General features: G+C 38.3%; 1 protein-coding gene across 1 annotated transcript in view; it reads left to right on the plus strand.

Moving 5' to 3' along the window:
• Nucleotides 1-1,861: 1,861 nt before the first annotated feature.
• The window catches only part of IRAK1BP1 (interleukin 1 receptor associated kinase 1 binding protein 1), a 33,598-nt gene continuing 21,804 nt past the window's right edge, over nucleotides 1,862-13,655 (plus strand). The window contains exon 1 of the mRNA XM_061207406.1: nucleotides 1,862-2,241. Within this exon, the coding sequence (XP_061063389.1) occupies nucleotides 1,927-2,241 (315 nt within the window). The 5' untranslated portion in view covers nucleotides 1,862-1,926. The remainder of the gene's footprint in view (nucleotides 2,242-13,655) is intronic.

Genomic DNA, 13,655 nt, shown 5'->3' on the forward strand with positions numbered 1-13,655 from the left:
GAAGACACAGTGAGAAGGCTGTCTGCAAACCAAGGAGAGAGGCCTCAGGAGACACTAAACCTGTCAACACCTTCATCTTGGATTTCTAGCCTCCAGAGAAAGCAAATTTCTGTTAAGCCATCCACTCCATGGTATTTCATTATGGCAGCCCTGACTAACCAGCGTTTTGCCTCTGTGTTCATTATTCAGTTTTCTTTCATTTTATTCTGGTAGGAGCTCACTAAACATTGACAACTTGCTTTTTACACAAATATTTTCCCCAATTTGTTTTCCCCTTCATCTTTTTGTTTTGTTTCACATACTGAAGTTGTTTCAGTGTAGTCAAATTTTTCAGACCTTTTCTTACAGTTGCTGCATTTGAAATCATGCCTAGAAAGTTCTTCTCATTCCCAGAATTATATTTATATTCACCCATGTTCTCTTACTATTTTTTTTTGTCTCATCTGAATTTTATTTTTAGTGCATGATGTAAGATCCAGATCAATTCTTTTTTCACACAGCCAACCAATTATCCCTGTACCACCTACTCATTTTCCCATTTATTTAAAACCTACTTTTATCATACCCTAAATATCTATATGCACTTAAAACTCCTATTGCTTCTTACTTATGACATTCATTCATTCATTCAATAGTTCATTTTGGAGATTATATTTTTCCACATTTATCATTAAAGAAAAAGAATTTTCTACGAAATTCAAGAAACATTTCGGGTGACTCAAATTACTTAAAAAATTATGGTGGGAAAGTTTTTAAATTAAAATACTAACATATAATTGTTTTTAGCTAATAATAAACATAAAAATAAATATATACAAAACTACTTCACCCAGTAATGAGCCAAATGAAGGGGGGGGCTACCATCTGATTTAATTGAATTATACTAATCAGAAATAAAAGAAAAATGATAGAGAAGAAACTACCTGAAGATTGTCAGTTGGCTTGTTCAGGCTCCTTTCAAGAGAATAGTTGTCCTTTTTTTATTAAATTAGTTATCCAAAAAAAAATTTTTTTTCCTCATGGTATAGGAGGGCTATTTTTGTACATCATTACTCATTGGTAAGAAGAAAACCTACTTAATGCAGGTCACTGGGTTAAGGATTCTGTTGTTGTGCCAAGCAAAGGGTATGGACAAGAACTAAGTAGTACAGGCCCTGCAATGTCCATGTTGTATGTGCTTTGCTACCGCTTGAGTTTCGCCTGTCCTTATTCAAGGCCAGAACCATTCCAGGAATTTTAGAGAAAATTCGACAGACTTGAAAAGCATGCCAAAGCTTTAGCTATTACTGCTATCCATTATTTTCTGCTTTCCATATGGCAAACACTTTATAACCACATTGCAAATGTGAATGTATTATCAACACGGCTTTATAGACGATGAAACTGAGATTCGAGGAATCATAAACTTCCAAGATCAAACTGGTAAAGAGCATTTCATTCCAACACAAATCTCTGGCGATCCATGGTGCTGCGCGGTCCAAAAAGCTGTGCCCAAGTGAAATGGTAAAGTCAGACAAAAGGAAAGACAAAGCTGTGACAATCGCAGACTGGCATCAGAGAAAGATAAAAGCGCCGCGGGGCCTATCAGGAAACTTCCGAGGTAGGCAAGGTACGTGGCCGGCCGAGGCCGACGGAGCGCGAGGAAATGGGAGCTCACTGAGAGGGAGGCCGCAGAGAAACCTCGCTACGGTTTTTGAAGGCCGGAAGTTAAACAAGTTAAAAACCAGAGCGACCCGCTCAGCCAACAACTTGTAAAGGAGACGCGTTAAGACGCTCCGCAAGGAGTAGTACCTCGCGCCACGGGCTCCTAGATCTCCAAGCCCATCCCGGCATTCTTTGCGCCGCGCAGGCGCAAGCCCTGACGCGCTTGGGCCCCTGCGGCCGCCGTCGGCTCTGAGTTGCTATGGAAACCCAGCTGTCCTCACTATGTCTTTGCAACAGGCCCCTCAGTCCCGGGTATTCGTGGAACTGGTTCCCTGGGCTGACCGGGGCCGGGAGAACTATCTGCTCTCGGGCGGAGAGACGCTGCCCGGCCTCCGCCGCCCTTTCTCCTCAGCGCAGGCCCAGACTGCCACCCGCGAGGTGCATGTAAGCGGCACTGCGGAGGTGTCTGCGACCCCCGACCGGGCGCAGGTGGTCGTGCAGATGAGCAGCACCAAGGAGGCAGCGGTCGAGGCCAAGAAGAGCGTTTGCCGCCGCCTGGACTACATCACGCAGACCCTCCAGCAGCAGGGCGTGCAGGTGAGGGCTCCGCGGGCGAAGAGCTTCTAGCCTCCCCAAGAAAACCCGGCGGCGGAGGTTGGCGGGTGGGGAGCGTCTGGGACACTTTTGTATCATCGGTGGCATTAGAAGGCGCGAGGACCTGGCAGAGTGAATCTCTGGCCCATCCTTCTTGATGAAAGTAATCATCAGCTGCAGAGACTTGTAAAATAAAAGAATTCAAATTGAATGGGGTTTTATTTGGCGATATTTGCTGCAATAATTTTGTTTTTAACGTTGAAATGACGAAGTGTTAAACTTGAAACATTAGATGTAAATGCTTGCCTAAGTAGTGTGCTAGACACTAAATCATTATTTTTTTTAATTCTGCACCACGGAATTAGCAAGTGAAAAAAAGGACTTGCTCCCAAACTGGTAAAGCTTTTTTTTTTTTTAACATCTTTATTGGAGTATAATTGCTTTACAACGGTGTGTTAGTTTCTGCTTTATAACAAAGTGAATCAGCTATACATATAAATATATCCCCATATCTCCTCCCTCTTGCCTCTCCCTCCCACCCTCCCTATCCCACCCCTCTAGGGGGTCACAAAGCACCGAGCTGATCTCCCTGTGCTATGCAGCTGCTTCCCACTAGCTAGCTATTTTACGTTTGGTAGTGTATATATGTCCATGCCACTCTCTCACTTCGTCCCAGCTTATCCTTCCCCCTCCCCGTATCCTCAAGTCCATTCTCTAGTAGGTCTGCATCTTTATTCCCATCTTGCCCCTAGGTTCTTCTGACCATTTTTTTTTAGATTCCATATATATGTGTTAGCATACAGTATTTGTTTTTCTCTTTCTGACTTACTTCACTCTGTATGACAGACTCTAGGTCCATCCACCTCACTACAAATAACTGAGTTTCGTTTCATTTTATGGCTGAGTAATATTCCATTGTATATATGTGCCACATCTTCTTTATCCATTCATCTGTCGATGGACACTTTGGTTGCTTCCATGTCCTGGCTATTGTAAACAGAGCTGCAGTGAACATTGTGGTACATGACTCTTTTTGAATTACGGTTTTCTCAGGGTATATGCCCAGTAGTGGGATTGCTGAGTCGTATGGTATTTCTATTTTTAGTTTTTTAAGGAACCTCCATACTGTTCTCCATAGTGGCTGTATCAATTTACATTCCCACCAACAGTGCAAGAGGCTTCCCTTTTCTCCACACCCTCTCCAGCATTTATTGTTTCTAGATTTTTTGATGATGGCCATTCTGACCGGTGTGAGATGATATCTCATTGTAGTTTTGATTTCCATTTCTCTAATGATTAATGATGTTGAGCATTCTTTCATGTGTTTGTTGGCAATCTGTATATCTTCTTTGGAGAAATGTCTATTTAGGTCTTCTGCCCATTTTTGGATTGGGTTGTTTGTTTTTTTGATATTGAGCTGCATGAGTTGCTTGTATGTTTTGGACATTAATCCTTTGTCAGTTGCTTCATTTGCAAATATTTTCTCCCATTCTGAGGGTTGTCTTTTCGTCTTGTTTATGGTTTCCTTTGCTATGCAAAAGCTTTTAAGTTTCATTAGGTCCCATTTGTTTATTTTTGTTTTTATTTCCATTTCTATAGGAGGTGGCTCAAAAAGGATCTTGCTGTGGTTTATGTCATAGAGTGTTCTGCCTATGTTTTCCTCTAAGAGTTTGATAGTGTCTGGCCTTACATTTAGGCCTTTAATCCATTGTAAGTTTATTTTTGTGTATGGTGTTAGGGAGTGTTCTAATTTCATTCTTTCAAATGTAGCTGTCCAGTTTTCCCAGCACCACTTATTGAAGAGGCTGTCTTTTCTCCATTGTATATTTTTGCCTCCTTTATCAAAGATAAGGTGACCATATGTGCATGGGTTTATCTCTGGGCTTTCTATCCTGTTCCATTGATCTATATTTCTGTTTTTGTGCCAGTACCATACTGTCTTGATTACTGTAGCTTTGTAGTAGAGTCTGAAGTCAGGGAGCCTGATTCCTCCAGCTCCGTTTTTCTTTCTCAAAATTGCTTTGGCTATTCGGGGTCTTTTGTGTTTCCATACAAATTGTGAAATTTTTTGTTCTAGTTCTGTGAAAAATGCCATTAGTAGTTTGATAGGGATTGCATTGAATCTGTAAATTGCTTTGGGTAGTATAGTCATTTTCACAATGTTGATTCTTCCAATCCAAGAACATGCTATATCTCTCCATCTGTTTGTATCATCTTTAATTTCTTTCATCAGTGTCTTATAGTTTTCTGCATACAGGTCTTTTGTCTCCTTAAGTAGGTTTATTCCTAGGTATTTTATTCTTTTTGTTGCAATGGTAAATGGGAGTGTTTCCTTAATTTCTCTTTCAGATTTTTCATCATTAGTGTATAGGAATGCAAGAGATTTCTGTGCATTAATTTTGTATCCTGCCACTTTACCAAATTCATTGATTAGCTCTAGTAGTTTCCTGGTAGCATCTTTAGGATTCTCTATGTCATCTGCAAACAGTGACAAGTTTACTTCTTCTTTTCCGATTTGGATTCCTTTTATTTCTTTTTCTTCTCTGATTCCTGTGGCTAAAACTTCCAAAACTATGTTGAATAATAGTGGTGAGAGTGGACAACCTTGTCTTGTTCCTGATCTTAGTGGAAACGGTTTCAGTTTTTCACCATTGAGAACGATGTTGGCTGTGGGTTTGTCATATATGGCCTTTATTATGTTGAGGTAAGTTCCCTCTATGCCTACTTTCTGGAGGGTTCTCATCATAAATGGGTGTTGAATTTTGTCAGAAGCTATTTCTGCATCTATTGAGATGATCATATGGTTTTTCTCCTTCAGTTTGTTAATATGGTTTATCACATTGATTGATTTGTGTATATTAAAGAATCCTTGCATTCCTAGGATAAACGCGAGGTGATCATGGTGTGTGATCCTTTTAATGTGGTGTTGGATTCTGTTTGCTAGTATTTTGTTGAGGATTTTTGCATCCGTGTTCATCAGTGATATTGGCCTGAAGTTTTCTATCTTTGTAACATCTTTGTCTGGTTTTGGTATCAGCGTGATGGTGGCCTCATAGGGTGAGTTTGAGAGTGTTCCTCCCTCTGCTATATTTTGGAAGAGTTTGAGAAGGATAGGTGTTAGCTCTTCTCTAAATGTTTGATAGAATTTGCCTGTGAAGCCATCTGGTCCTGGGCTTTTGTTTGTTGGAAGATTTTTAATCACAGTTTCAATTTCAGTGCTTGTGATTGGTCTGTTTATATTTTGTATTTCTTCCTGGTTCAGTCTCAGAAGATTGTGCTTTTCTAAGAATTTGTCCATTTCTTCCAGGTTGTCCATTTTATTGGTATATAGAGTTGCTTGTAGTAATCTCTCATGATCCTTTGTATTTCTGCAGTGTCAGTTGTTACTTCTTTTTCATTTCTAATTCTGTTGATTTGAGTCTTCTCCCTTTTCTTCTTGATGAGTCTGGCTAATGGTTTATCAATTTTGTTTATCTTGTCAAAGAACCAGCTTTTAGTTTTATTGATCTTTGCTATCGTTTCTTTTTCATTTATTTCTGATATGATCTTTATGATTTCTTTCCTTCTGCTAACTCTGGGGTTTTTTTGTTCTTCTTTCTCTAATTGCTGTAGATGTAAGGTTAGGTTGTTTATTTGAGATGTTTCTTGTTTCTTGAGGTAGGATTGTATTGCTATAAACTTCCCCCTTAGAACTGCTTTTGTTGCATCCCATAGGTTTTTGGTCATCGTGTTTTCATTGTCATTTTTTTCTAGGTATTTTTTGATTTCCTCAGTGATCTCTTGGTTATTTAATAGTGTATTGTTTAGCCTCCGTGTGTTTGTATTTTTTACAGATTTTTTCCTGTAATTGATATCTAGTCTCATAGCATTGTGGTTGGAAAAGATACTTGATACAATTTCAATTTTCTTAAATTTACCAAGGCTTGATTTGTGACCCAAGATATGATCTATCCTGGAGAATGTTCCATGAGCACTTGAGAAAAAATTTTATTCTGTTGTTTTTGGATGGAAGGTCCTATAAATAGCAATTAAGTCTATCTTGTTTAATGTATCATGTAAAGCTTGTGCTCCTTTATTTATTTCCATTTTGGATGATCTGTCCATTGGTGAAAGGGGGGTATTAAAGTCCCCTACTATGATTGTGTTACTGCCGATTTCCCCTTTTGTGGCTGTTAGCATTTGCCTTATGTATTGAGGTGCTCCTATGTTGGGTGCATAAATATTTACAATTGTTATATCTTCTTGGATTGATCCCCTTGATCATTATGTAGTGTCCTTCCTTGTCTCTTGTAATAGTCTTTATTTTAAAGTCTATTTTGTCTAAGATGAGAATTGCTACTCCAGCTTTCTTTTGATTTCCATTTGCATGGAATATCTTTTTCCATCCCCTCACTTTCTGTATGTGTCCCTAGGTCTGAAGTGGGTCTCTTGTAGACAGCATATGTACTGGTCTTGTTTTTGTATCCATTCAGCCAGTTTATGTCTTTTGGTTGGAGCATTTAATCCCTTTACATTTAAGGTAGTTATCGATATGTATGTTCCTATTACCATTTTCTTAATTGTTTTGGGATTTTTTTTGTAGGTCTTTTCCTTCTCTTGTTTTTCCTGTCTAGAGAAGTTCCTTTAGCATTTGTTGTAAAGCTGGTTTGGTGGTGCTGAATTCTCTTAGCTTTTGCTTGTCTGTAAAGGTTTTAATTTCTCCATTGAATCTGAATGAGATCCTTGCTGGATAGAGTAATCTTGCTTTTAGGTTTTTCGCTTTCATCACTTTAAATATGTCCTGCCACTCCCTTCTGGCTTGCAGATTTTCTGCTGAAAGATCAGTTGTTAACCTTATGGGAATTCCCTTGTATGTTATTTGTTGTTTTTCCCTTGCTGCTTTTAATATTTTTTCTTTGTATTTAATTTTTGATAATTTGATTAATATGTGTCTTGGTGTGTTTCTCCTTGGGTTTATCCTGTATGGGACTCTCTGTGCTTCCTGGACTTGATTGACTATTACGTTTCCCATATTAGGGAAGTTTTCAACTATGATCTCTTCAAATATTTTCTCAGTCCGTTTCTTTTTCTGTTCTTTTTCTGGGACCTCTGTAATTCCAATATTGGTGCGTTTAATGTTGTCCCAGAGGTCTCTAAGACTGTCCTCAATTCTTTTCATTGTTTTTTCTTTATTCTGCTCTGCAGTAGTTATTTCCACTATTTTATCTTCCAGGTCACTTATCCATTCTTCTGCCTCTGTTATTCAGCTATTGATTCCTTGTAGAGAATTTTTAATTTCGTTTGTTGTGTTGTTCATCATTGTTTGTTTGCTCTTTAGTTCTTCTAGGTCCTTGTTAAATGTTTCTTGTATTCTCCATTCTGTTTACAAGATTTTGGATCATCTTTACTATCATTACTCTGAATTCTTTTTCATATAAACTGCCTATTTCCTCTTCATTTGTTTGGTCTGGTGGGTTTTTACCTTACTCCTTCATCTGCTGTGTGTTTCTCTGTCTTCTGATTTTACTTAACTTACTGTGTTTGGAGTCTCCTTTTCTCAGGCTGCAAGTTCGTAGTTCCCATTGTTTTTGGTGTCTGCCCCCAGTGGCTAAGGTTGGTTCAGTGGGTTGTGTAGGCTTCCTGGTTGAGGGGACTGGTGCCTGTGTTCTGGTGGATGAGGCTGGATCTTGTCTTTCTGGTGGGCAGGACCGTGTCCGGTGGTGTGTTTTGGGGTTTCTGTGACCTTATTATGACTTTAGGCAGCCTGTCTGCTAATGAATGGGGTTGTGTTCCTGTCTTGCTAGTTGTTTGGCATAGGGTGTCCAGCACTGTAGCTTACTGGTTGTTGAGTGGAGCTGGGTCCTAGCATTGAGATGGAGATTTCTGGGAGAGCTTTTGTCCTTTGATATTACGTGGAGCCGGGAGGTCTCTGGTGGACCAATGTCCTGAACTCGGCTCTCCCACCTGAGAGACACAGGCCTGACTCCCCACCGGAGCACCAAGACCCTTTTGGGAAGTCTGAGGTCTTCTGCCAGCATTCAGTAGGTGTTCTGTAGGAGTCGTTCCACATGTAGATGTATTTCTGATGTATTTGTGGGGAGGAAGGTGATCTCCACGTCTTACTCGTCCACCATCTTGAAGATCTTCCCCCTGGTAAAGCTTTGCATAAAGTGATACTTCGGTATTTTTACGCAAACAGTAATGTGGGGCCTGGGAGGGGGTACGGAATTGTACCCATTTTCGTTTTATAAAGACTCAAAAAATTTCTCCAAATTTTTTCGTTTTAGCTTAAAAAGAAAATTAAGCCAGTATATTGTAGATGCCACATATATGAAATACTTCTGCTTACCAGAGATGTCCATGAGACACATAGCTAAGTAAATCTTGCTTTAAGCCTACTTCTAAGAAAAGGAGAAAAAAATGAACCAGCCTTATTTAATCAGCACAACAGCCCTGTTAGGCCGGTTTTAATATCCCCACTTTCCAGATTTAAGGAGGTTAAGTAATGCTCTGAACTTCAGCCAGGGCTGTATTTGAACTTCTGTGTTCCTGGAACCAAAATCTAGGTTTCTTCCAACTAGCCTAGGCTCCAGATAATTAGAATGAAAGAGAATGAGAAAGCACAGCATGGGTCACTGTCTCAGTTCGCTCATTTTAGAGAGTAGGACTCTAAAGGCCAGAGCTGTGATTTATGCCCTCCCAACATTGAGTTCATAAAAGTGCTTTTGTTAGAAATGACACACCCTGAAAAAGCAAGTCTTTATTTTAGGGAGAAAATATATTTGTACTGTATTTATAAACATAGAGTTATTTAAAAAGACATTTTGAAAAGCTGTCTCTAAATGATTTTACAGTTTAGAAGAATTCTAATGCTAACTATAAATTATGTGAATAAAGTGAATTAGTATATAGAAAAATATTTTCTCACAAAAACTTCTGCCAGTGCTACAGGCCTGTTTGAATAATATAACTAATTCTCAAGTTATTTACTTAAAATGTATACTGAGTTCACATGGCTGTAACTTCTAATATGTAAAACCAAATAAATCACTACATCCAATTTATAATTACATTTAGACTTAGTGTTCAAGACAAGACATACAAAGGTCATTAATCTCCCAGTTATCTCTGCTGATGGAGGAAAGCAGTCATGTAAATAATTTGTTCAGTAGATGTGCAAAAATTCATTTATATTACTTTTCAGGATGAATTATAATGTGTCTTCACAAAGTCTTTATTCATTTTAAACTTTAAAATCTGGGTTTATAAACATCACTCCCCTGCTTAAAGGGCCCCTCATATTCCAAATTCTTTTGCTTAATAGATGGAGCCTAACTTTCTGTCATTTCCTGTCATCTCTCTCCCCTCGTTAACTAACTGACTCCCATTTTTTTCCTTTAAAATGCAGCCCAACTTCACCTCCTTAGCACTTTTTTCCTAACGTAACACTAGTCCCTGCCATACCACACTCCATTCCCCACCTTTAATAAAACGTATCACTCTATATTATAATTGTTGCTTTCCTTGTCTCTCCTCCAAATTCTAAAGCTCTCCAGAGCACAGACAATTTTTTCTCTTGTTTGCTTTGTATTGATGGATTATGTTTCATACACATCACATAATGTGTACTTAGAAACTGGTTTTTAAATGAATAAAAGAAAAGAAATGAATGAAGCAGTAAATGAATAAACTATTAGTTCAACAATCGTGTAGATCATATAGTTTCATGGTGATATATAGTTTCACATGTGAAGGCATAACCCTCATTTTTAGTGTTGTTTTCATGGAAAAATGTTTTAAAGTTCTAAGCAGTATTTACCATTCAACCATAAAACATTTATTAAGCATTCCCTATCACTTCATTTTTAAATAGCATTTAACACAACATGTAATTATTTTGTTTTCTGGTTTGTATGTTCCCCCCATAAGCTGTAAGCTCCAATGTTTGCCTATTCACAATTGTATTTTTTGATAAATGTGTAATGGATGCCTCAGGCATGTTGCTAGACACCAGGAATAGAGAATGAGTAAAACTTAGGCACTGTGCTGAAGGAGTCTCATTATAGGACTAGACTAATATGTAGCGTTGTGATGAAAGTATGTACATGATACAGTACAGAAGAGTAAGAAAGGAAATAATGTTCATTTTACTTGAGAAATTCCAGAAAGATTTCGTAGTGGAAGTGACACTTCTCTCAAGTCTTAAACAATGGCTGAAGGGAAAGCCTTTCAGCTCCACACTAGAATGCAGCAAGTGTATGTGTTCAGAGCACCACATGCAGCTCAGTTCTGCATGGCTAGAACACAGGAGTACCTGGAGAAAACGGAGGGGAATTAAGAGATCAGACTGAGGACGAAGGCTGTAGGCAGAGCATGGAGGAAGGCCTTGTGTGCCCTGCTGAGGGGTTGGATATTATTGATAATAAAAAACTGCTTACTATTGCTAGACTTTTTACAAGTGTTATCTCATTTGAAATTCACTCCTGCTATATGAGACTGGTATCTCAGTGGCTGTTTTACAGATGAGAACTCTCGGGACCAGAGTGATTATCAGCAGGTAGCTTGCCCAAGATCACACAGGTAGGAAGTGGTAGAGTTTAGACTCCAGTCAAGAACTTTGACCTCAGAGCCCACGCTCTTTAACCACTATAGCATGTGGCTGCTTTATTGTCTTGGCAGCAGGTGATTGAGTTTCAGGTAGGGGATGCAGCAGATACTATTGATACCCCACATTTGCATCCCTTGGCTCTCCACACTTGTGTGCATGCAGGCCCACCCTATATCTGCCAACCTCAGCTTGTGTTTGTGGCCAGAGAAATGCCATACACTAATTAGATTAGATTTGATTTCTGCCCATTTTTTAACGTAATTCTGTGGCAAGTTAGATGTGTAATCCTGAATGGTTTAGACCTGCCAGGGCTTACCTTGAACCACATAGTTGCTGCTCAGAGAGAGTAGGGGCAGAATGTAGACATGAGGATTCCATATTGTTTGTTGTGCCTGTTGTTTTGAAATGTTACTGGTATTATATCTGTGGTATTCAGACATTCTTTATTTCAGATTGTTTTAGTTCTTTTGGTCACCTTGTTGTGTTAGTACTACATTAAATTATTACATCTTTGTAAAACATTTGTAGGGCAAGTTCTCCCCTCATTACTCTTCTACTGGAAAGGTTTCCTGTCTGCAAGGGACATGTTAAATGACACCATGGGGATATTATCAGGAAATCCAGACAGTGGAAAATTCTACATTTTATTCTATAAATGAAAGATCTCTTCATATTTTGTATTGTTTATATATTAATTTCAGGAGAATTGCTGAGTTTACAGTATTTGTCCTAGGCCATTTATTCGAGCTTATTTTCTGTAAACTTTTATGGTTTTCTTTTGTTTACCCTTTTTAAGTTTATTCCTATAATAACATGGGGTTTTTTATGGCTATTTAGAATGTTACCTTGCTTCTTTCATAGATTTAAATAGTTATTCTTACATTGACCATTTTGTATTTTAAAACTCTGTCTTTTGTATTTAAATATAAAATATCAGTAGCTTACTTGGGAAAACTTAAACTTAATGGACTAGGTTTGTATATTTTAATATTTTTTAGCTTATCACCAGTATGGCAGGATTTCCCAATCTCGGCACTATTATTAACATCTTGGACTAGATAATTCTTTGTTGGGAGGGGCTGTCCTGTGCATTATAGAATATTTTAGCCGCATTCCTGGCCACTACCTATAAGGTGACCAACTTATCCCAGTTTACCTGGGACTGTCCCAGTTTTATAACTGAAAGCCCCATGTCTCAGGAATCTCCTCAGTTCCTGGTAAACAAGGATACTTGTTCACCTTGTCTAATCACTGCATCACAGCAATGTACTCTCCCAACCCATTGTGACAATCAAGTATATCTCCAGACACAGCAAATGTCCTGTGGGGAGCAAAAGCACCCTCTGGTTGAGTTCCACTGCCCTATAGATAAACAAAAAAATCTCATGCTTTGTGTGGGATCCCACCAGCTAAACACATCAGGAATATACCTATAGTGAAACAAATTTAGGTTTATTTAGCATGATGTAGCAAACAAGAATGCATCTCAAAGGACCTTAAGAGTGTTTCAAAAAGGGGAAGTAAGGAGAGACCTCTTATAGGTTTTGGACTTGTGCTGTGAGTGGTTCTAAGGAAGGATCAGTGAAGAAGGGGCAGTTTGGTGATTGGCTATTTTATTCATTTTTTTCACAGGAAACCCAGAGGATTAAAGTTAGGACAGAGTTGGCTTCTGTAAAGGCAGCAATCAAGCAGAGAAAGAATGTTAATCACTTTTGCTGTTGCAGTTCAGTTAGTTTCTGTTAGAAACTTTGGTTCTGTCTGTGTCCTGTTGAAAACTGTTTATAGTCTGCTTAGAACTTCTCAGTCTGATTGCGAAGAGGCAATTTTTATTTCCTCATTCCCTATAATATTTGGAATTTCAATGTTTATTAAATATGTTACTACATTTATAAGCAAGGTAACTGTCTTACATATATTGCTTTTAAACTACACACATTTGCTTTAAGAGTCACTGGGATAAACTAAACGAAGTTGCTTCTAAGAATTTTTTCTTTCTCAGAGAGAAAAACACTAGGGGTATAAATGCAATTCAGTAGAGTTAGGAGAGTCTTTTCAACAAATGGTGCCATAACAGTTGAATGTCCATATGCAAAAAGTGAACCTCAACAAGTACTTCACATTTTATACAAAAATGTGTTCAAAATGGATCATAGGCCTAAATGTAAAACATAAAGAAGAAGAAAGTAAAGGAGAAAATCTATGTGACCTTGGGTTTGAAAATGACTTTTTAGTTACATTACCAAAAGCACAATCCATGAAAAAACAAACAAAAATGTAAATTGAACTTTATCAAAATTAAAAACTTTTGCTTTGTGAAAGAAATTGTTAAGAAAATGAAAAGACAATCCAGTTGCCAAAACTTGGAAGCAACAAAGATGTCCTTCAGAAGCCGATTGGATAAATAAACTGACAATGGAGTATTATTCAGTGCCAAAATGAAATGAGGTATCAAGCCATGAAAAGACATGGGAAAAATTTAAATGGATGTTATTGAGTGAAAGAAGCCAATCTGAAAAGGCTACATATGGTAATGTTTCAACTATATGTCATGTCTACAAAAGGCAAACTATAGAGACATTAAAAAGATCAGGGTTTGAGAGAGAGGGAGGAATAAAGAGTCAGAGCACAGAGAATTTTTAGGGTGGTGAAAATACTCTGTTTGCTACAATAGTGGTGGATACATATTATGATACATTTGTCCAAACCCACAGAATATACAACACCAAGAGTGAACCCTAATGTAAACTATGGACTTTGGGTGATCATGATGTGTCAATGTAGGTTCATCAGTTGTGACCAATGTGCCACTCTGGTGGGGATGTTGATAATG

Source organism: Eubalaena glacialis, chromosome 12, assembly GCF_028564815.1.
Source record: "Eubalaena glacialis isolate mEubGla1 chromosome 12, mEubGla1.1.hap2.+ XY, whole genome shotgun sequence".
Lineage (NCBI taxonomy): Eukaryota > Metazoa > Chordata > Mammalia > Artiodactyla > Balaenidae > Eubalaena > Eubalaena glacialis.